The 25,840-nt window shown below is 24.3% G+C and overlaps 1 protein-coding gene across 1 annotated transcript in view; it reads right to left on the bottom strand.

Annotated features, from left to right (window-relative positions):
* LOC129612111 (mucin-2) overlaps positions 1-25,840 on the bottom strand; it is a 124,524-nt gene that overhangs the window by 41,326 nt on the left and 57,358 nt on the right. Inside the window, exon 2 of the mRNA XM_055525633.1 lies at positions 21,785-21,883. Coding sequence (XP_055381608.1) covers positions 21,785-21,875 — 91 coding nt within the window. The 5' untranslated portion in view covers positions 21,876-21,883. The remainder of the gene's footprint in view (positions 1-21,784; positions 21,884-25,840) is intronic.

Below are 25,840 nucleotides of genomic sequence, written 5' to 3'. Positions count from 1 at the left end.
TAGAAAGATTTTTAATGTCTTTAGCAATTATGGGTATGGTTTTTCTCGTATAAATATTTATTTGTCCATATTTATTTATGGTTATATAATTAGAATGGTTTATTAATGGTTTAATAATTGTATAATTGAATATTATACGAGTTTTAAATTAATTTGAGAAGTAATTTTTTCATAATTGAAGATTATGAAAATTATTTTGAAATTTTTATGATTTTATGAAAATTATATTATTAGAAAATAATTGTCAGCAATTAATATTCGATTGAAAAATTTAAGTATTCAAATTAAATAATTGATAATTGAAAAGGATCAAATTCATTATAAAATTCAAATCGTAGTGAAGATAATAAATTTTAATTTTGACCTATGCGGAATAATAGCGAGAAACAGACTAACTCAAATGCCTTAGGCTAAAAAAAAAACGTATAAATGACATTAAATATTCATTTGTCCCAGAGAGTCCAGATTTTTTTTAATAGTGTCATTTATAGCGGGATGCTATTTCAATAAACTGTACGGAAATTCTTAACTACATATTCTTAATAATATTGGTCAGTTATAATTAGAGGAAATTAAATATCCCTCTATAAGTCTATGAAAATATTAATTGTGCGCACAAATTATCCAATATGAAGGGAATTTAATAAAATAAATAAAGCATGTATACTTTTAATCTTATGTAAAACAAGTAGGCTTTCGGGAGTCCTCGACTTTTTTTTAGAAAAATAAGTATGTGAGTTATTGAAGATCGTTTTCCTCCACGCAATTCTACACAAATTCGCTTATATTACTGCAATATCATTTTTTGAATTAAAAATTGATTCAAGGGTGAATTTTCAAGTTTAAGAATACTTCAATAAGCGAAGGCTTACAGAATGCAATCGATAGGCTTATAATTAAACTTGACGCTGAATATAATTCAAATGTTAAGAATTTTTGTTTAATATATTCAAAGAACACATAATTCAATATCCTGCTTATAAAATTATATTATAATGCTAATTAAGTTAAATGATGTATACCACTCTAAAATTAAGTTAAATGATGTATACCACTCTAATAATTATCTATAGCTTGATACTCATAGGTACTACAATCTAGTCTACATTAAAACTAAAATTACGTCACAAATTTCTATTACTTTTAATTTATATTTTAATAATCATATTAAATTTATATGCATTCCTAATCAAATCATACTTAATTATTTTTATTTTTGTCATATTTTTTCTTTTAATTAATCTTATTTATGAATACATTTCCTTTTTAATAATAATCGAGTTTCTATAATCGAATTTAATTACTACAAATCCAAAAATTCTAAAGGTTTTATAAGAATATTATACTATTATGTCTATGGCATGCAAACATAAATATAAAATCAAATCAAATCAAGTGAATCAAAATTGTAAATAGCATTATTACTGTGGATTGGTATGCAACGAAAACTCTAAACTCATTTCATATTTCCTGTCAACTTATTTGATTGACAAAATATCAATTTATTAATTTTATTTATTTCTGTTTCTTAATTTCTAATTAAAGATTAAAAAGAACCGGAAAAGAATATTTTGTTCTTAGTTTACGTTTATTTATTTGTGTGTATATCGTAAAAATCAAATGATTATTAAACTTGATTTATTTTTATTTTCATTATTATTATCTTTAATAATTATATACATAGATATATAATAATATATTAATATTTAGTTACAAAATATTTAAAAGTATATATTTTGTATATTTATTTATATATTTAATTCATATAACGGAATATAACGAAGGAATAACCGTTTAAATTAATTAAAACTAATAAAAAAATAAAAAATTGATTAATAATCTTCTTAAGGTGTTCACGCTTTACTTAATCAAATATAATAAAATTAAAGGAAAATTATTATTATTAATGATATGTATATATATATATATACATATATAATATTATATAATAACTGTATATAATGATTATTAATTGCATAAGTTCATTACTTTTTCCTTTGCCAAATACAACTTTATAACATCCTTGCCATATAACAAAATCAACGAAACTTGTTATATAGTAAAAAAAAAACAATTTTTTTACTTTCCATGCAAGAGACCAAAAAAAAAATAGAAAGGAAAAACTGGAATTTCTAAGAAATGCTTAAAATATATAAAAACAATAATAACAAATGAAAAATGAAATAGCAATAAATCAATGCATTCGTATATAATTTTATCTTTTATTTCCTGCTATAGCAATTACGAATTCCATGAATTAAGAAGAAAATCCTATCAAAAAATATATAAAAAAAAAAATTTAATTTAGAATTGTAATTTTCAAAATTAAATTTTTATTTTAAGTGTTATTGTAAAATTTCTTAAAACAAGAGAAAATGGAAACAACCTTCGGTATATTTACATGGTTTGTAATATTACAGTAACAACATAATGTAAAAGTTCTTGAGGTAAATTAGACATTTTGCTTGCAATTATTTGAGTGACATTTTGAGTATCTATATTTTTTTTGACATTATGTAATTTTCACCTTAAATTCGTGATAGATTCAAAATATTGACTATAAATTTTTCGGCCTTTCAGAACATAAAAGGTCAATTTAGAATTTTTGCATATTTTTCTTCAGATTTTTGGGAAAAAGCAGAAATATGTAGTAAAATTTATTCTTTTTTTTCGTCACCTACCTAGTGAACCCAATGACGTCAGAAACTGGTTCATGGTTAATTATACACCAACCCTATGCTACTCCTAGGAGCGAAGAATAAAACAAAAAGAAAAATCATGCATGTAGACATTCAGTTAATGTGTTCTAGCCTCCTACAATCATCTTTCTAATATATTAGTTGGATAGTAACTCTCAGTTTGATTATGTTAACTTTGCCAATTACTGTATTTAAGTTTGAGATAGCCAAGACTTCAACATAACAGTATATTATTTTAATTGCAACGAATTTTTTCCTTATTTATTGGTACTTGTAATTTACGGAAATGACTATAAACGAAACGCTAACTAGAAATCCTAGAGGCTATCACAATTAAAAACAAAAAATTTTAAATTAAAACCCTACCTTTGATCAAAGAATTTACAGTATTTTAAGTTTTTTAGTTATTACAAATCGTAAAATAATTAAAATTGGCAAAATATAATCAACTTGAAGTTGCATTTTAATATTCTACATGCTTAATGTCATAAATAGATGGCAACACAATAAATTCATTTTTATTTTTAAAGATTTTATATTGTAATAAATTTTATAATCAGAAATTATTTTTTAAATATTATAAATTAAAATGAAATTGTTAATTCTTAAATAAAATTCTAATTACACAAAAAATAAATAAAATTTATTTTAATTAATTTTTAAAAATTTTATTATGATATTTAATATGCCAAAATACCAATGAAACATACGGGATTATTAAAGAATTAAACAATTTCTTTTTTTAAATCTATAGTCATACGTATAAAAATGTAAAGGCGCAATATGTATGTATATATATATACCAATTTGAAAGGTACTCATAGAAAGGAATTCTATACATATATAGTTATTTTTATTTACAGCATTATAACTAGTATGTATGCAGTATAACCTTGCTTAAATTCTAAATTCTTTTTAAATTCTATTTAATATTTTTATAATATAGAGTTTTTGCTATTTTGTATAACAAATTACGTATTATATATCAATATTTGTGTAAGTATGAATTTTTTATAGTAGAAAATATTTTCTTTCCTCTATATATTAATATACAGTTTTACCTATATACATATGTATATGTATCAATTTTTTCTAATTTCCAGTTCCTCCAGTTTTACAATTTCAAGAAATTAATATAAGAAATGAATATAAGATACAAATTGAGTTGTACAGAGAGTTGAGGAGAGATGGAGATTTAGGAGCAGAAAGAAAAAAAAAACAGGATAAATTAAAGATGAGTGCAATGAACAACTTGCACTAATGCCTTGGATTTCTATTAATAGCACATAAAATATAGCATGAAACAAAAAATAGAAAAAAAAATTGTTTGTGACCGCGTGCAGCACAATTAAAATATAAAGATGAAGTTACAATATACCTAAAGGTACACATGTATATGCACATATATATAAAATATAAGAAACGCAAATAAAAAGGAAAAGCATTAAATCTATCATTATAAATTAATTTATAAAAAAAAAACAAACACAACAGAATAAAATTAAAATTATATGAAAAAAAAAAGTAGAGAAAAAAAATAGCAAACAATTTTTCTAAATAACTTTTCTTGCAGAGAATATAAGAGAATGATAATATCATTAATAAAATGAAATTGTGATGCTGTCACTGCCATTCCCAATGCCATTTACGATATATTATATCGTATTATACGTACGCTAATGGCATTAACTTTTAAGTACCTTACATATATATAGATATATTTAACTATCATATTAAAACTATGTTACTTTTGTTAACTATATTAAATCACACATCTATTCAAACATATAAATGCATATATATAGACTGCACCTATTTTAAAATGAATTCAATCCATTTGAAATTCTTGATATTAAAAACAATAATAAATTTATTTTCTTTCATTTTATATATTATTTATGCATGTATGTATATGTATTGTATATATAAAGATTTAGAAATCATTTCAATTATGCACACACATAATTATACATAATATTAAAATAATGATATTTTATACCTATAGGCATTCTCCAAGTAACAACTTACACTTATACTTATAGGTATGTCTATATTGTGCAAAAAATAAACTAAAAGAAGAGAACATTTCAAAAAATTAAGAGTAGAAAAATCAAAATCAAAAAGAAAAGAAAGAGAAAAATGAAAAAAAAAAAATTAGTTATTTTTAAACTTTGGTTTGGTGATAATTTCTATTTTTAGATATTAAAGTTATAAAATTGACTTGTCTTCAGCTTCTTTAGTTTTTCCAACTTTTTATTATTTTAATTTTTCTTTTTCTTCTTCAATATTTTTATAAGAAAAATTTTATTTTTAGAATTGATTTCTTTTTAAATTCTTATTATTTTTTGTTTTGTTATTTAGTTTATCCCTTTATAACAGTGACGAGGAATGTTTTTAATTAAAAGTATGTCAAGTATGTGTAGAGAATTTTTGAAGTTTTCGGTGTAGATAGCACACGCGTTTTGGCACATAAATATTTGCTTTAGAGAGTGAGTTCTAAATATAAAACGATAGAATGTGTACCGTAACGCCAATAAATCTGCAATTTACAGTATTTAGCGATTAAAATTAAATTTCAGCGGAGATTAAAATTAATGTTAATTTGCATATAGGTAGACGACTACATTCTTCTGAACACGTCATGAAAGGATGGAAATATTGGCACTATTTCAAATGAATGAATTCCATAATTTCATTGTTGTTATATTGTTCGAAATTATAATTTTGGGAAAATATTCCAAAATTCTTGTATATAAAATTTAAACTGCAAAATATTTCCTATTCCAGTCATTTTTGTTGTGTGTATGATATTGTTAAACAAAATATATCGAAAGAGATATAAGCTCAAATATACCAACGGTTTTAGTGTTAGTGAACATGGTAGCATTCTAATGTAAAAGCTATACTAATAAGGGCTAAAATTATTAATTATAAAATAAAAAGAATTGGAATGCACTTCAATATGACGCGTCGCACTTATCGGAAAGTGAACGAGAAGGAGACTATTTTTCATTATATCTACGAGTGTGCGGCCCTGGGCGAGGCCACACTGGTCACGTGAGGCGCAGAAAATGTGACAAGGCCGGACAAGGTATAGAAGATTTGCATCGGGGGTGATTCCCGGTAGTCCACCTTTAATCAACACTCAATTGCGGCTCAATGTACGCTCAATGATGGCCTGGTGATAAGGGTGTAGTGGTAACAAAACGGTAAATTTGTGCTTATTGAGGTTTAACATTGACATTTTCTTTAAATCAATTTATTCAGTAAAGATTTGTTCTTGGCTTCTATAAATATGAATTAGACCTTGTTTATGATGTTATTTGCTTTGTATTATAAATCGAACAACATGCAAATTTTTACACCAGTTCAACTTCACTGCTATATTTATATTCTTTGCATAGTTCTTGCGTTTTATCCCTTATATGCTTTTAAGAGCAGAATTTCAATTTTTATTGTATCCTTTTTGTTATTTTGGTTGATTTGTTGCTATATTTATTAGCATGCATAATTAATGGACAATTATAATATTGTGTATAATTGATGGTACATCAAGAAAATATTAATAGAAATAATTTTAAGCATACCTATATAAGATTGTAAAAAAAATAACAACAAAAAAAAACTCAAAATCAAAATGGCAATGAAAATATAACAAAGAGCTGAAGAGAATTTTTTACTCTTGTACTCTAAAATTTTATTACAGAATAAAATTTACCATGATATGAAATAAATAATAATTGAAGTAAAAGAATATTTTAAGAAAAAATTTATGAGATTTAAAAAAAAAAAATTTATTCTTATAAGTTTACATGATTTTATTTTTTAATTTGAATGCATAGGGCTTTTTGTTAAAAGTTATATTTGTTGTTAATTTTGTGTAATTTTAATTAAAATTCATTAATTTCAGTTCTGTTTAACACAATATTAAATATTTTATGATAAAATTCGCAAGCAATCCTTTTTCTTTAATAAAATTTTATTGGGGGAATTTTAAAAAATAAAATAATCAAAAGTTTTCTTATTTTACCACCTCAGGATTTGATAGAGACATGCGAAGGTTATTAAATTTAAAATGGTGAATATCGCAATAAATTTTATTTTAAGGAAAAATCATTTAATAAGGATTTATTTTTTTAAAAATGCAAAAGTTTAAAATTATTTAACCTTGAGAAATTTTGCATGAAAACTAAAACAAATTATTGCATATTTGGTAAAAATTTTTAAGATTTACAAATTTTATTTTGTAGTTAATTATTTATAAGTGCATCAACTAAGTTTTATTGAATAGAAAACAATAATGAGCTCGGCTCATTCTATATTTCCCTTTTTTATCCATTTTTGTTCAGCTCAAATGAGGATTCCCGTTTTTTCCGAGTAGATTTTCCCACTTTTTCGATATATCACACAAGAATCATTTGAAAATGCTGTGGATAACGCTGTGGCTAAATGGTGACTGTATATTCTTGAAGAGAAGAAGAGCGAAATACATAATCCGGAAATAAATTAATATTTCACACACTCTTTTCTCCCACTTCTACCGCTATATTTTCAAAGCAAAAAAAAAAACGAGAAATTTTAATTTATTAAATTAAATTGCATATTTATAGGATTAAATTTTTTAACTCAATGAAATTAATTTGTGTATTGAATATTTCTTTTACAAGAAAGTTGGGATACATGAAAAAATTAAGAACTATCGAAATATGAAAAATAATTATTAAATTAAATTTTAATTAATTGATAATTAATTTTTAAAATTACTTTGTTACTTAGGCATAAAAAAATATTATTTTATTGAAAAAAATTTTTTTTCCTTAATTTTTTTCAATGCTTTAATCGCAATTAAACAAGGATATTTCCCCCTTTTATGCTTATGATGCAAAAATATCCGAGTATGTAACTCCTGTATTTGTGCTTATATATAAATCATAGGAAGAAGTTAAGTGATCAAACTCAAGTTTGTTATTTTTTTGTCTATTATACGAAGTGTGTCTACTAAAATAGAGAAAAAACTAAAATAAAGGAGTAAAAGAGGAAAAAAATCAAAATAGTATATGTGTAAGCAACGTGATCCTCATCATCATTAATGTCATTTGACTCCATTAAAATTAAATGAAGGTTTTAATCTATTTACCATTAAAAAGTACTTAAATGCCATTATGTATATAATATGTACATTTGTTTATATAATTATATGCTTATATTAAGATGTGCGAGTAACTTGTTAATTTTAAGACTATTTGATGGTCGTACATGAAGTGTTATAATTTAAAAAAATAACTTTTATCGGATAACAAGAAAATTGTTCGCGAAATTTAGACAAAAAATTATTTATTATGAGTGCACAATTGAAAATTCATATTAAAAAATAACCGATACAAACGGTAATTAATTACCGTTTTGTATATCAAATAAATGTATTCAATCAAATCGAAATTTTCATACTTAGACTAAAGCTATCAATTTCCAACGCAAATCCTTTGTTACACTTCACTTCAATTGTATGACGTCTCTTCTGCTTTGACCTCATATAACACCTTTACAATTTCATATCACACATTTTCTCAGTTCTAAATTTTAAGCTATAAATTTAGATTCAAAAAGAGCGGGAAAGGAAAATTTATAAATGCCTACAAACTCTTTATTGGAAAGAGAATGTGAAATGAATTGTGTAACAGCATAAGCAAATATTAGTCATTACCCAAAATTTATGATTTTTGAGTTGCTGTACTTTAGTCTTAGAATGAATCATATTGAATTTTTATACCCTGCACTTCGTGAAGGGTATATTAACTTTGGTATGGAGTTTGTAACTACTTGAAGGAGTCATCTGCGGTATGGACATATATATATATTCTTGCTCAGCGTAAAATTCTGCGTCGATTTAGACATGTCCGTCTGTCCGTCCGTCCGTCCGTCCGTCCGTCCGTCCGTCCGTCCGTCCGTCCGTTCGCACGATAACTCAAAAACGAATAATGCAATCGACACCAAACTTTCACAAGTTTTTTCTTTTGTGCCAAGGACGAGCCCTATTGTTATTGGACTAATTCGGACAACGGGTTCGGGTAGCTGCCATACAACTCAAAGAGTTTATTTTAAATATTTCAAAAACTAATAAAGCTATAAATATAAAACTTTGTATACATGTGTCCAATTATATTCTACACATGCTCTAAAAATTATAATGGGATAGCTGCACCGGTTCGGGTGGCTGCCATACAACTCCAACAGCAAATTTTTTATATTCGGCAAAATAATAAAGTCAGATTCATGAAACTTGGCAGTCATGTGTCCAATTATAGGTCAAATATACTTCTGAAGTTTTAGAGGAATTGCTTTACAGGTTCGGGTACCTGCCATACAACTCCAGAAGCTAATTTTAAATATTTGGAAAAATAATAAAGTCAGATTCATGAAACTTGGCAGTTGGATGTCCGATTATAGATCAGATATATTTGTGAAGTTTTAGAGGAATTGCTTGACAGGTTCGGGTACTTGCCATACAACTCCAGAAGCTAATTTTAAATATTTGGAAAAATAATAAAGTCAGATTGATGAAACTTGGCAGTTGTGTGTCCAATTATAGGTCAGACATATTTCTAAAGTTTTAATGGGATTGCTTGACAGGTTCGAGTAGCTCCCATACAAGTCTTAAAGCTTATTCTTAATATTTGGAAAAATAATAAAGTCAGATCCATGAAACTTGGCAGTTGTGTGTCCGATTATAGATCATATATATTTGTGAAGTTTTAGTGGAATTGCTTGACAGATTCGGGGACTTGCCAAACAACTCCAAAAGCATATTTTAAATATTTGGAAAAATAATAAAGTCAGATTCATGATACTTGGCAGTTGTGTGTCCGATTGTAGATCAGATATATTTGTGAAGTTTTGATGGAATTGTTTGACAGGTTCAGGTACTTGCCATACAACTCCAAAAGCTAATTTTAAATATTTGGAAAAATTATAAAGTCAGATTCATGAAACTTGGCAGTCGGATGTCCAATTATAGGTCAGACATATCCGTGAAGTTTCTACAGAATGACTTCACAGGTTCGAGTAATTGCTACACAATAACGAAAGGTGCAGGGTATTATTCAATCGGTTTATACCGACTGAAACGTTTTTACTTGTTTCAATATATTTTGGTAAATATGCATAAAATATCTCTACATACATACAAACACACTACATGTACGGAAATTTCGTTTTTTTTTTTTGCATTTTTTTTGTTATTAAAGTTATTTTAACTTTTTTTTCAGTTTTTTTGACTTTGTTGACTTAAAATCAATAAATCGCATTGAAGTAAACAAAAATTATTGCGATGTGCACGAAAAGTATGAAGTTTTTTTTTTTTTTGATTTTTGTTTTTTCTTGTTATTATTGTTAGCAAAGAGAGAAGTTTTTTGTTCTGATGTCCACATTCTTTTCTGATTGTTCTTATAAAGTTATGGTTTCTATATAAACGTACGTACAGTGTAGATCAAAATTTTGTTTATCTAGCCTTTTAATTAATATTGTAAACTATCTCAAATCATTTTCTATGGCTAGAAAAAACAGCATTTTATAAAAGTAGAGTGTTACGCCATAATTGTTCTAATGATATGCGATTGGTGGACTTTTCAAAAGTTGCAGCATACAACCACATATTCACATCACATTCCATATTTGTTTAAGCGACTCACAAGTGGCTAAAAGTGAAATAACGAACCATGTTTGAGAAAAAACTTTATTTTACTTTTTTGCCAAAGAAAAAACATCTTCAAGTATCATAAGAACTTTTTCAAAAATATTCATGGCATTACACTAAAAATGTAAAAATTCTGCAACAATTTCCGATATTAAAACAAACACTAGTTCACTTTTATTCTGCACTGTACACAAAATTAATATGGAGTTTTCAATTTTAGTTTGGTAGAGTTTCAATGGCAAAACAGTGATAAATTTTATATTGCATAGAATTTTTTTTTTTGGTATTTTTTAAATGCGGTATATAACGTATGTTTATAGCGAAGAATTTACGATATATATCTATATATGTATACACATTTGTGTAACTTCATATAGTCTGGGATAAATCTATGAAATTGAGATAAATAATAATATCATGTGGTTCACAGGAATTCTTTGTTAGGATAACGTTATGTAGGTATATACAAAAAAATTCGTATATAAGTTATAAATAAGTATGTATATATATGTTTGGATGTGAAAATAAATATACACGCACATTTTTTATTTGTATAAATATATAAATAAATTGGCACTCTGCTGTGAAATTTCAGAACTTCGTTTGATTTTCAATATTTTTTTTTCGTTTTCTTTCTCTTTTAGGTTTTTTTTTTGGGTGTTTAAATTGTTTTTGTGTTGTTTTTTTTCTGTGTGTGTATAGTTTTTTTGTGATTAATTTTTATTTTTTAGTTTTTGTAATTTAGTGTGGTATTTGCGGATGATGAATATGTCAGACATAGAGATTTTTTTTATTATTTTTCGTTTTTTAAGTGTATCTTTTGATTATTGGTGGTATATGAACTGCTTTTACTGGCTTTTACGTGTATACATACAAATATACAACATACATACATACATACATTTTATGTTGTAACATATGTATATATGCTCGATAAGTTTTTGTTTTTCCAAAAAAAATAAAGTCTATTTTGCAGGTTGTTTAATTTTTTCTTTTAAAAATTTTCAGTTGTTAAAAAATTTTTAGTTAAGGCCTACATAGTATATTTGCTGAGGGATTATAAAAATATAAAAATACACATATGTGGCTCATGTCTGATACATAGCTGATGTTGATGATGACGTTGTAATATATGACGATATATTGATAATTATGATTTATGTATATATATAGTCAGCCAGTCAACCATCATAATATGACGAAGAGGATAATGATAGTTTAAAAGCATTTTTAAATAATTTTATTTTTCATAATTAAATTAATTGTTAATTTTTTTTTCTTGTTATTTTTTGATTTTATTATCAATTTCTACATTTATTTTTTATATATGTACATACTTTTAATATGTATATGCATGTAAGAGTAATGTAAAACTATTATTTGGTAAAAAAAAATTCGAGAACAGCAAGTCGAAGAATAATAGTGTTGTGGTATAAAAAAGGAGTGAAATTATGTATATATACATATGTATATTTAAATGTTTCCGTTCTTTTCTTGTTTATTTGATGGATTGTTAAATTAAAGTGCAATAAATAATGTTGAAGGGAATAATACGAAAAAAAAAAATATTGATTGATTATTTAATGAAGAAAAATTACCAAACCGTTTATCTATGTTTTCTATAGAGACAGAACATTTCATACAAATAATTCTCAACTATTGTATAATAATATACCAATATAATTTATATGAATATTTAAATTTCGTATATAAGTATGTATATAAAGAATATTTACTGTCAAAATTAATTGAGGTTTAAATTACAAGAAATTTTTTTTTCTCTGATTTTGTAATTCTGTATACATATACAAGTCAATGAGCAAAATAGAATTTAAATAATTGTGTATACAATGATGACCCATTTCAATATTAGCCGATAAAGGTATTAATTACATGAAATGAAAATCTTATAGAAACGAACCTTTAAGTTTTAAGAAATAATTCTTAGAAAACGAGATGATACATAATTATACAAATTAGAATATTTGAAATTATATGTCAGTTAAGTTCATATACGGTTATTTCAGTGCTAATTAAAGTTATCATTATAAATTTTAATTTTGGAAAATTTTATGATAATTGAAAAATGAAGTAGAAATTTTTTTTTCGTGTAAATAAAATTTTATGAGAGAGATGTTGTGTGTATAGGTATAATGAAAATAATTAAGTATGAGAAATTCCATTGTTGGCCTAAATTTTATATTTAATTAAAATAAATTTGTTACAGTAGTAATTTATTTTATATATTTTTTAAAATATGGTTTGATTTTTAAAAAAATAATGTTGAAGAAGCTTTTTTTTTATTGTAAAAAATTAGGTACAGAAATAAATGGTGTCTTTTCAACTTAAATATTTCAACAATTGAATAAAAATTTAAGAATCTAGATTTGTTGAATATTCCCAGTTTCTTCCTTCATATGTTTTTCTATTTAATGATTTATTTTATAAAATATCATATTGAAATATTTAATTATTAAACAAGCAACAGCAAAATGTAAAACACCTGAAAGTATGCAATATTTACAGGTTTTGTTAACCACTTTAGTTTGTTTTACAAAATTGCAATAAGGATAAAAATTTCATTCGCTACAATTGCAATCTATATAAAACGGAAGATGAACAAATAATATTAACGAAATCAATTCCGAATTTTCGTATTAAGATTTAATTTACGAAATTTGAAGAAATTTCGGTTTGAGTAACTCTTGGTAATCTTGTAATCTTTTATAACTCTTAATAATGTTACTTAGTTACCTTAATACTCTCTCTAAAATTGAAATTTAAGAATTTTAAATGTAAACAGTTTAAAAATTTTTAGTTATTCCCGATTAAAGTGTCAATGTTTAAAAATTTTCAAAATTTATTGTTTACAAACAAAGTGTTGAGATTTTAATGGATTTTTCATTATAAATATGATTTTAAAACAATTTGCATAAATTATTAACTTATATAATGAAATTATTAATATAATATTTATGTAATGTAAATGTTATGTAAATAAAAATTTTTGTTACAAAAAATTATACGGTCTAGTAGAAAAATAATTGAATTAATTTCATAAAATTAAATATTTTTTTTTATAGCTGAGTATTTGCAAAATCCTGTACTTTAAAATTTAAATAACTTTGTTTTATTTTAGCCTTAGCGGAGGGTTGAAGCTTTAGAAACTGCAAAATTATTAAATATTGAAAATATTAAAATTTTTGTTTGTTTTACCTTCACAACATAAACAATATATATATATAATACTTTAGATACTAGACTAACTTTTCATGAATAATATTAAAAATGTTGTACATTTAAATTTTGATTCTTAAGAATAACTTTTAGAACCAGTCAAATTAATTGCATATATATATAAATTTAAGAACAAAACACACACTCTTGCCTATTCATATTGTGTGAATTTTAAGAAAAAATCAAACTAACAAATGCATAAAAGGCCCAATAAAGAAAGAACATGATAATTGCTTAGGTTTAAAATAAAAAAAAACCAAAAATAAAAATTTTTCTTTCATTTTCACAATTTAAGTAAACATAATCAATAATAAACAAAAAAACAACAATAATAATAAAAAAATCCTCCGTCCGGTCTATTAACATTGAAGGAATTATAAGAAAAAGTAAAAAAATGAAAATTAACTTAAAAATTTTAAAGGAATCCTAATTCAATTGGTTTGTATAAGTGTGTGTTTATAACACATCCCAAATATATCAAAATGTACTTTAAATATTTTCAAAGCAAAGCAAAAGAAATATTAAAATTAAATTGCAATTCTGCGCAAAAATTGATGAGTAAATTACTTTTTTTCTATGAAAACAACAAAAATATGATAAAAACCAGAAAATAAGTTGGTATGTAAAAATTAATTTGAAAACTGCCTTCAATTCAAAGAGACTGGAAAGAATTTTGTTCCACAACATTTACGCAATCGAGAAATTTTCGATGCTATACTGCCATCAATCCTACCACACTGCCATAATAAAATTAACATTTTGTAAAAATCGTCTTTTGTAAATTTGTTATTGTTGCACATTATTTACTTTGAAAAACTTACAAATTACTTACACAATACTTGCATCACTTGATATTAACTAGAGCTCCATTACAGTAGAGTAATTATTTTAGTGTTTTCGATTTGTAAATGTATTCGAAACAGAATTTCATATAATATGAACGTATCAAAATTGTCATTAATCAAATAGCATTTTTATAGAGCATATTTTCTAAAAATATATTTGATGACTTTAGCCTTAAAATGCTTGATTATTGTACATTGAAAATTATTATTAAAATATTTACAAATTTAATTTTCATATTTTTCTATTTATAAGTTTCCTTAATCTTTTAATATACGATTTGCTTCTATTTTCTTGGTCAATTAATCAAATTTATTTATTTATACATATTATAGCACACATACCTTTAGTATGTAAATAACATTTGTTAATATTTATTTTAATTTTAGAATGATTTACAGATTATCTGTATAATATTTGTTAGCACTTGTGCATAGGTGCTTTAAAATATTTTCTTACAATCTTTTTACAGCAATAAATTATGAAGTATATATATGCAAGATTTATACGTATGTATGTATGTACGCTAATCTAAATTTAATATAATTAATCATTGTTTTAAATATGTAGTTTTTTTGTGGATTATAAATTTAATTGGAATGTAAGAATTTCATTTTATATACATTTTAAATGTTATTTTAAATGGAGTAAATTTTCGTGCTTACATAGAATACCCGTGAAATTCAATGCCTTAAATTTGATTTGATACACAATATATCTTTTTAATATGTTAAGGAATTTAGAAGAATTTTATAATTTCTCTGTATTTAATCATCTCTACTTGGCCTTCATTTAAACATTTTTTCTAAAATAATTAATAATCTTAGTATTAATACTAGTAATTTTTGAATTAAATTTAAGTAATTTGTAATATTTTTACATAACATGTAGGAATTCAAAAATTTCTTTTTAGAATTATCATGAAAAAATCACAAAAATATAAGAAATTGTGAATGAATTTCAAGAAAAATTCAAGACTACTTACTTTAATCCTGAAATTTGATTGTATTATTTTAACAAATTCAATGAATCTTAAACTTAAATCTAGATCTTCTTCTTCTCAATAAATTATTAAAATTTCTCGATTTTTCGAAATTTCCTTCAACTTTTCAATATTTAATTTTTAATAACTAATTTTCATTTAGAATAATTTTCACCTTTTCCAAAAAATCAAAAGCCTACTATAAATCTCAAAATTATTCTAAAACAAAAAGAAGGTACATATATCGTGTTCGGCTCATCTACGCTATATATGTATGTAGCTGAAGAAATGAAAAACAAAAGAAAAAGAAAACAAGAAACAAAAAAATAAAAATGAAATTCCCTAAAAGATTTCTTCTTATGATAAGAAAGTGCATTGTTTCCATTCTGTTCTTGTATATGGTGTGCATTTTTATTTCACGAAAACGAAAATCAAAAAAAAGGAAAGAGAAGAAAAAAACAAAAAATTAAAACTGTAGTGCAGCAATAAGTGATCAAAAAATAAGAAAAAAAATATTAAAAAAAGTGTAACACAAAGTTCTTAAGTTCATTAATACTAAAAAAAATCAAAAGAACTGAAAAAAATAAAATTTTGCCAACTTATAAGCTGCTGTTGCTGCTTGTATGAAAAATGCTTTAGTTTTAAAATGGAAAATGAAAAAGAACAAGAAGAAAAACAGAAGAAAAAAAAAAACTTATTTATTATTCTGATCATTCAATGAACTCGTTCGTCGCCGTCACATTCACACACACACACACACTAAAACTAAAACAGTCAATTTCTCTTTGCACAAAGTAAAAATGAATTGTAGTTATACTTGTAGAGTTGTAGCATAGCCAGTTTATATTGTGTATTCATTATGTTGGGAGTTAAGAAAATTGTTTTGTATACCGGGAGAATATTGGGAACATTCTTTAAGCGTTTGAATGCTTTCTTTACTTTTTTTTTTATTCTTTTTTTTGTTTTTTACAAATATGTAACAATTCGATTGCTTTTTAAAGTGAATTTTTTTTTTTTGTACCTTTTGATGGTACCTGATGTGATTTTTTAGTGATCGTGGCTAAAAATTTTTTCATCATTTTTTTATTATTTTTTTTTTTTGTTTAGTTTATTTCTGTATAATGTATGAATGTATGTATGTATGTAAGTATAGCAATATAAATGTAATTTAACATTTTTAAAATTACTTTTAGCTTGACATTCTTGGTTAATTTGCTGGTTATATTTTTTTTCTTTATTTTTCTTATTCTTCTTGTTATTTTAGTTTAATTTTAATTAGATGCGAATTTGAATTTTTAGACTCATGCCATCATAATATTATAAAGATAGTATAAAGTATGCATGTTCATACATACATACATACATACGTATATAATGAAGAGAATTGTACGAGAATTTATTTTGAATTCACATGAGGTGATGAACTAATAAAAATTTTAACTCTTTTTTTAACTTTTAATAAAATTTTAAAGGAAATATAAGTATGTACAGGTATAGTAGTACCTTTGTACATACATATATATAGTAATAATTGTATTTTGATTGGCAGTATATAATTTTGATATTGCATTTTTCAAAAAACAGAAAAAGAAAATGCCAGTTTTACAAGATCAACTTTTTGAGAAATTGAACTGATTTTGATTTTCTCTTTCTTTTCCTTTATTTATTACTAAAAATACTTTTGTACTCTTTATTTTGGAATTATCGGAATTTTTTTCTTAAAAAAATTTTTTTTTAGTGGGTTATGCACATATAACATACATTTTTTTGATTTTTTTTTGGGTTATTTATATTTACAATAATTATTTTTTAAAACAAACATTTTTTAGTATTCAATTCAAATACCTACTCTGTATACTTAATAATGATTATGATCTGTTATATTACGTTAAGTAGAGCTTTAATATTATTAAGAAAAAAAAAATTTATGATATAATTATAGTAAATTTATAAAAAATTAAAATAATGAAAAAAAAGAAATTATTTTAAAATAAAAAAATTTTTTTGAAATTTTGCTTTGAAATGAGATCAAAATTCGGAAACTTGAATCATTCAAATTGAATGCACGCATGTTGCATAAAGTGAGATTTTGAACTCAGTTCTTTAAAAACTAAATAAACAAAGATATTTTTAGTTTCCAGTTTTAAGGAACTGTAAAATTTAATAATTCGAACGATAATTTTCATTGCATGTCTATAAAAAAAAGGAAATTAAATATTTCTCTTTTTTTTTGTTGGGAGAATTTTTATTGAATTTTTTAATTAGTTTTAGGTTTGAAAAGGTTATTGACCCAGAAAAATTATGAAGAGTAAAAAGAACAAGACAAATTGCAATTAAAGATTTCTGAAAATCTTTATAATAAAAATTTTAATTGTTTGTTATCAAAAATGTTTTGTAAAATTCGAAATTTCAATACATTGGTGCCGGTACGTACACGTATATTAAGTGTAGGTATTTGAGTAGGAAGCACTAATTGAGCAGAATATGAAGCATATTGAAGAAGGACATATATGTACCTGAATTACCTAAATTTTTCTTAATAATTTTAATATTTAGTATTTAAATCTTTTATTGTCATTAAGTACAAATTAAAAAATTGAAATTGTTTCAAAAATTATTTTGTGTAATATTGTTTGCAGTGCACTTAATGGCGTACAAATCTGTAGAATGTTCGGAATTCTGTATGGAAATTTTATTGTCTACGCGATTAAAAAATTATTTGTTATAGATTTCTGTTACGGTTTTGACGCTTATTTTCCAAATACGCAAGCCATTCACATAAATAAGTCGTTGTAATATATTCTTAAATATTTCTGTTAATTAAACCCACAATTATTTCGAAATGTATTTATGGAATCGCTGCAAGTTTAGAGGGTTATAAAACCTTGAAGGGAATTTCCAAGAATATTATGTGCAAGTTTGCTTGTAGGGTAATCAAAATACGAATGTTGTTGTTCCAAAACAAATATTCTAAACTTGAATATTACAAAATATTTTTTAAATTTATTTTGGAATTATTTGGGTTTGGGTTATAATTCCATAAATTAATATTAAATTAATATGTAGACAGAATGCACAAGTGCTAATGAAAGAATCTAAATGTAATTTTCAAATGAATTTCAAAATTAATTTAATTAAAAGTTTTCCATTTTAATTCACATTGACATTTGTGAATTATTTTTTGTAATTTTTATTTCTACATACACACATAATGTACAAAATATCAACATTTAGAATACTAGCATTTAGTTTATTATTGACAGAATTTTAATATTTTAGAAGGAACAAATGAAATTCCAAGCAATTTCGACTCTAAAATTTGAAATGAGCACGGGATGTAAACGGAAGGATTTCAGCTTGATTACAACATTTTATTTATTTTGCATTTTCGACTCGATATTTGCCATTTTTTTTTAATTGTTTTTCTGCTTAAACAAATATTATATTTACGTATAACATTATTTAAATATTTTAACAATTCAAATTGTCAATTAAGTTCAATATGACAAAAATAAAAATGTCAATTTGGAAATTAAATAAAAACGTAGGTAGCTACTCGTGTTTTTACAATCAAAATATAAAAACTATAAAAGTTTTTGTAATTTTATTAATTAAAAAATCATAAAAAAATCGTTTAAAAAAACGTGAGAATTTTTTTTATTATAAAAGTCAATGAAATGGAAATCGAGCATAAAATTCATAAAAATGTGAAAATGTTGAATAAACGGTAACAAAAAAAATTAAAAACCGATTTCTGATAAACTGATGGCATATGTGCAATTAGGCACGATACACGTGCAATTCTTATACAAACTATTTATGGAAGTGTATAAGAGATTTTTTCATCGTTATACAAATAGTAAAAATTTTTACATTTCCTTTCTGACATTTTCAATTTTCATTCATACTCAAATAACAAAATATTGTTTTTCATTGTTTATCTGGTAGTAGATCTTTAGTTTTAACTGGGATTTCATTTACAAAGCAGTAATAATTAAATTTGTTAAAAAAAAAAACAGTTATTTTGATTGGCACCAATTATGTGACTACACGCTTAATAAATTTTGTATTAAAAAATAAAAAAGTTTGAAGTTTCATATTTGAAATAGGGAAAATTCTGTGTAAATAAAGATTAAAAGCTTCAATACTGATCTATGAGAGTTGAAGCCGAGTAGTACAAATGAAATTGAACTCGATTCAGAGCTAAGAACTTTATGTATAATAAGGTACTCTTTGTGTATTAAGCATTTTAAAAATTTTAGCAGTAAACTCAAAAAAATTTGATTTATAAATAAAAATTTCTAAGAATACAACATGGATTTAGAACATCATAGCACTTTGGTTTTGTGCTGAAAAATCAAGAAATAAAATTAAAGTACCCTTGTAGATGAGCAATTATGAAAAAATTTTCGTTATTTTTCCATTAGTTTTTTAAGTTTTGCTTAATTTTAAAGCCCAAGCTTATAATTCGTAAACAATTTATCAATCATTTTTGAGGGTAATTTGACGTAAACCAAATGTAACCAAACTATGTAGTCCATTATAATTTTACAATTAAATTAAGAACACTCGATTTATTAGCATTCAACCATGTTTAATTTTCTTCATTAATTTATATCAAAAATTTATAACATTATTAAAATATTTTTATACAATTAAGATTTGAACTGAAATCACAGTATACAAGTTCTTATGTAAAATATTTAAGTAAAAACCCTAAAGTTTGTTTAAATATTTAACTGGTCTCAAGGTATTAATTAGGATAGGATAGAAAGTTTTTATAAAATAATAAAAAATCTCAAATAAGCCAACTTTACCGTAGCTAATGAGTCAATGAAAATTTTCAGTAATAATTAATAATTCACTTGAAATTTAATATGAAAATTCACCTAGAATAAAAAGAAAAGGTTTTCTTCTGACTTGTTTTGTAAGAAATTATTGAGCTTAATTCATTTTAAAAATTGTTGTTTTACATTAAAGTGCCTGATAAATTTACACTCTCCCTACATGAAAGAATGGGGTGGTATAAATTTTCTAGGAGGCTGCTACTTTTGTACGAGAAAAGTTACTATAAGAGCTTAAAAATATTTCCTGTTGTAATTATGTGAAAATAGGAAATAGAAAATAACCATAAAAGTATCATTGTATGTTGTTTATTACTGTTATAGGAACGACTTGTGTGCAGGTTATTTATTTGCTTAACTTATTTCAGTCACAAACAATACATTGAATGTCTGTTTGTATGAGTGTATCTAAAAATAAAAATAGGTGTACAAAATATTGTTAGAAAATTTTGAAAGTTTTTTTTGTTGTTGTGGCTTTTATTCTTTAGATTCCTTTTTTCTTCCTTTTCTTAAATCCAATAATATTTTTATGATACTTTTTATATGGACCCTTTTACTGGTAGACGTTATCCTATTATAAAGCAATAAATTATAAATTATGTCTCTGAATATCGAATATTGTTGTAATTTATGTTTGTACATTAAAGTTTTAATGCATAATGTGTATGTATGTATGTAAGAAAACACATTAAGTGTATATACATATATTATTTATTAATGTTTAAACATGGACCCACAAAAGTGCGCTTAAATAAAATTCATAAAATAAAAATTTGTTCAGTATTATTGTAAAATTTATTTGATTTTGATCAAAAGCTTAATTAAATTTTTATTAGATTTAAAAATAGAAAAAAAATATGGAAATTATTTGTTTTCTGTCCAACATGTTATTAATATAAATATCATTTGATGCAGCAAATTCTTGACAAATTTATTTTGCTATAAGGAATGATAAAAGTTTTGACAGCAAATAATTTCAGAATAGTTTTTTACAGTAATAGCTATAACAATAATAAACTGGCATTAGAAAATTGACAAGTTTGACAAATTGAGAAAAATTAACAAATTTGGCAACTTGAAAAAAATTAACAAGTTTGATAACTTAAGAAAAGTTGACTAGTTTAATAGCTTGCGAAAAGTTGATCTTTTGAAAAAGAAATCTTTAGTAATATTTTTTTTTCTTATACGAAATTGTTTCCAAAACTTTTGATATCCCAATTTTCTAAAAATAGCGAGTCCCTAAAATATTTCTGTTATACTGTTATCACAACTGATATATTATAATAATATAACGATTATATAAAAATAGTATAACAGAATAACAGTAACAAATGCAATTTAAGACCTAGTGATTAGTATTTTTTAAGCATGCTGTGTCTGCTTGTCCTTAAGACTATAGTGATGTATTGATATTTGTACTCATATAGGAAAATTTTATAATTATAAAAAATTATATACCAAAAGAATTTTAAAAATAGAAACTTACCTGCAAAACTACCAGTTATAAAAAATAAAATGAATAAAATTGAATAATTTTCGAGTCCTATCGTTGGCGGACTCGAGTTTTTCCTCCTCATTGTGAGTCCTGTAATGAAAAACAAAATAAAGAGAATTAAGATTTAATTGTAAACAATTTTTGAAAGCAAAAATTTGAAATTTAATTCTAAAATGAAATTTTTTAAATATTTAATTTTATTTATTGTATAACAGAAATAATTTTGATGGTTTATTTAAATTTTCTTTGTAAATTTCATGTAAGGATTTCATGAACTAATGTAGCTAAGGCAACACTTTCAGAAATCTGATTATTTTGATTGTCTAACGTTAAGCAATTTACACGATTATTTTCAATTGCGCCGAATACAGTAATTAATCAGTTATAATAACACAAAATATGAGATGTTAAGTTTTGGATAGAATATACTGCTCTTTGTTAAGGACCGGATTGAAAAACTTTATTTTTGCAGATAAATGATAATCTTTAGTTTGCTCAAATTGTATTACGAGTACATTTTTAATAAGGCGTTTTCTTAAGCAGATTTCACTGTTTCGACCAGTCTCACCAAAAAATCTTGTAATTTTTACAGAGAAATTAAATTAAAAATTTTAGGAAAAGTGTAAGTTCTTCTATATAAACTTAATATTTCAAATAATTATGCAATATTGATTATTCTATTATTGTGTCGTACTATAAAATTAATATGCCATAGATTTTAATTAAAATATCTCGGTAAATGAAAGTGTTAAAATTAGAGTTATACTGAATTATTCTAGTCAGAAAGGGTATATCGCTATTATTAATTATTTTAGGCCATTAAACAGATTTTCAATATTTTAATTAACACATACTAATAAGTGTATGTGCAACTCACATACCTATATTTTAAACAAACGAAGAGTGTATAACAAAGCTCTTAATAGGACTTATTTCTATATTAAATATACTACCTTGAATTTAATTGCTCTGTTATCGTATAGAATAACAATGGATATTTTACATAATATACATACATATATAATAATTTATTAATTAAAATAGTTGAAAAAGGTAATTGAACGGAATTGTACCGACATAATGGACTGGTCTTTGTTTTTATTTTAAGCTAAACTATAAATAAATTGCGATATAAATATATTTTTGTTATAAATATATTTACAAACATACTTATGTATTGTCGAAGGATCAAAACTTGAAATAGTAAAAAAAAAAACTTTTTTTCTTTTATACTTTAAGCAAACATATACTGGCATAATACTTAGTAGAGTACATACATGTATACACTTAAATGCATATAATAAGTTTTTGTTTAAATTGTTTCTTAAGGTCTAATAAATCTGTTATATTTAAGACCATTATTACGATATATTTATATGTAGGTACAATAATTTTAATTCGATATTTTCATATATGTAGACACACGTCTATATGTAATAATGTTCAGGACATTATATACGAATAACTCTATTTTAATACAATATAATAGCCTATGTTCTAAAGTTTTACAACTTAGAGAACATATTTTATTTGTAGAGGCGACTAAGAAGTATATATAGATTGAAATTAAGGTAGATTATTTCATCTATAAACGTATTCCTTTTTCCATAGAATACATTTTATATATAGAGAGTATAATATCAGAATCGTATAATATAAAAGTTAGTTAGGAAACTGTATAAATAAAAACAAACAAAAACTAAGTATATTTTTATGTCCGTATGTAAGTATGTATAGAAAACAAAAGTTTCTCATTCCTTGAACACACATAATTTATGTTATTCTCTACTATACTTTGTCTTATACTGTCGTTAAAGTTTTTCATTTTATTCGTTGATTTTTCCTGCTTATTCTGTTTTCTTCGTTGTTGTCCCGAAATAGACTTTAACAGAAGGTATTTATAAAGTCTACCTATGTATATTTATAAAAACATAACTATATGTATAACATATTCATTCATACGTATATAAAATTAAAGTGAATCCTTTTGTGTATAATAGTGTATAAATTTCATATGAATTGAATATTTTACTGCTAAATAATTGCATTTTATTGCTTTTTGTAAAATAAAACGAATTCGAAAAAAAAAAAAATAAAGAAAATAATAAGAAAAAAAAACCAAACATACAAATTTGTGACCTCCCAGAGAATATCTTTTAAAACATATTATATATAAAGTAGTTTTAAGATCATTACAAGTGGTACATTCATCATAGATTTGTATACACTTAAAATTTAATTCCAAGGATTTAATTTACAAAAAAACAGAAAAACGAAAAAAATGGAGAAGATCTAGATGATATTGATGATATTGTTGATGATAAACCCTATTAAAAATTATCTTGAAATTTTATTTTTAGCACATTTTCATTAAAATTTAAAATTGGTGTACTGATTAGTTTCACTTTGTCTGTTTGTTTGTCTGTTTACGAAATTTCTATGCGCCTAAAAATAGAGAACAAAAATTTTATATAGCAAAAGATTTATGACGGACATTGAAGCCGCTTTTTTCAGTTATTTAAGATATTTTAAGGAATACGAGATCCTGCTCCTTCAATTTCGAAACGCGATATAAGCAAATATTATAATGACAAAATAGTCGTTGAAAATCAAAGATTTATTTTTTCAAATCTATATTATATTTTACAAGATTTTTCCAGTTCATGAACAGGTATACATATAATCTAATAAATAACAAAAACAAAAAAATGAAAATAGCAAAAGAGAATACTGGGTAGAAACATTACTCAATTGATTATACATACTGTAAAGCAAAAACAAAAAATGAAAAGCGAAAAGCGAAAGAGAATAAAAAAAGAGTAGTAATATTTTTTTTGTTTTTTTGCTTTACTACCATAAACAAAAATAAAAAGCAAAAGGAAGCGAAATATTTTAAATGAGTTAAGTAAGAGTAAAATAATTTTTTGTTGTTGTATTTAGCATGGAATGGAATTAAAAAAAATAAAACTAAAAATTGTGAGAGATATAAGAACACGAATAACGTTACGTTACGTACTAAGGCAATTATTCTTCGTGTGCTTGCGAAATTTCAATTGAGGAAGTAGCCAAGCCAGGTCTGTATAAAGAAAAGAGGCATTGATTTTTTATTAGTTCACATTCACTTTGGTTTTAAAGTTTAGCGTGAAAGGTACTATTTCCTTTCCTTTTAATTTTGTTCGGCATCAGTTCCCCATCCGTCTTGCATATGCCATGACTATAAATAAGTCCCAAGGGCAAACTTTTGAAAAGGTTGGCCCCTATCTCCCCCAGCCGTGCTTTTCGCATGGGCAATTATACACAGCATGTTCAAGAGCCATAGACCTCAATTCTTTAAAAATTCAAGTCAAAGATACGGTTCGTCAGGGAAAAATCGATGATGGAAATATTTTAACAGATAACGTTGTTTATAAGGAAATTTTTCGTTCTTAATTGTTAACTAATTCTTAAATTGAATTTTAATTATATCTATGTAATTAACAGTGACACATATTACATCTTAAAATTTATTAAATTAAAAATATTTCCATTACTTTTATTTATCATTAATCTTCAAACCAATATGATATTTATGCATATACAAGTATATACCTGCATATGTATGCCATAATATGTACAAATTTTTCTAAACTTATTTTAAAATTGATTGCCACAATCCTGTTTTTACAACAGATAATGCTGCTTATAAGCAAACCACAGGGGCCCCTAGTTGTTAATATAATTTTTCTGTTATACCGTAAATTTTAGAAGTTTGAGATATTGTCTGTTTGTATGAATACTCAAAACTTCTTATAACTCAAAAATTACAAGCTTTTCTAAATATCTACGCATATTTAGCAAAAATCTTACTGTAAATGCCTTTTCATCCAATCAAATGCCGAATATGAAAATCGTATTAACGCTTCTTTTAATTTTTGCTAAAATCCCCAAAATTATGCAATATTTGTTAATTCGATTAATATAATTACCGGCCGCATACTGAATACAATAAGGGAGATAATGTGATAGCACGAAATTTCGGATGTCGAGTTTTCTGTGGGAACGTACTTC

The sequence above is a fragment of the Condylostylus longicornis genome, unplaced genomic scaffold (assembly GCF_029603195.1).
Source record: "Condylostylus longicornis isolate FDR11 unplaced genomic scaffold, ASM2960319v2 ptg000055l, whole genome shotgun sequence".
NCBI classification, from domain to species: Eukaryota; Metazoa; Arthropoda; class Insecta; order Diptera; family Dolichopodidae; genus Condylostylus; species Condylostylus longicornis.
This window is presented reverse-complemented; position numbering and strand designations above follow the sequence as displayed.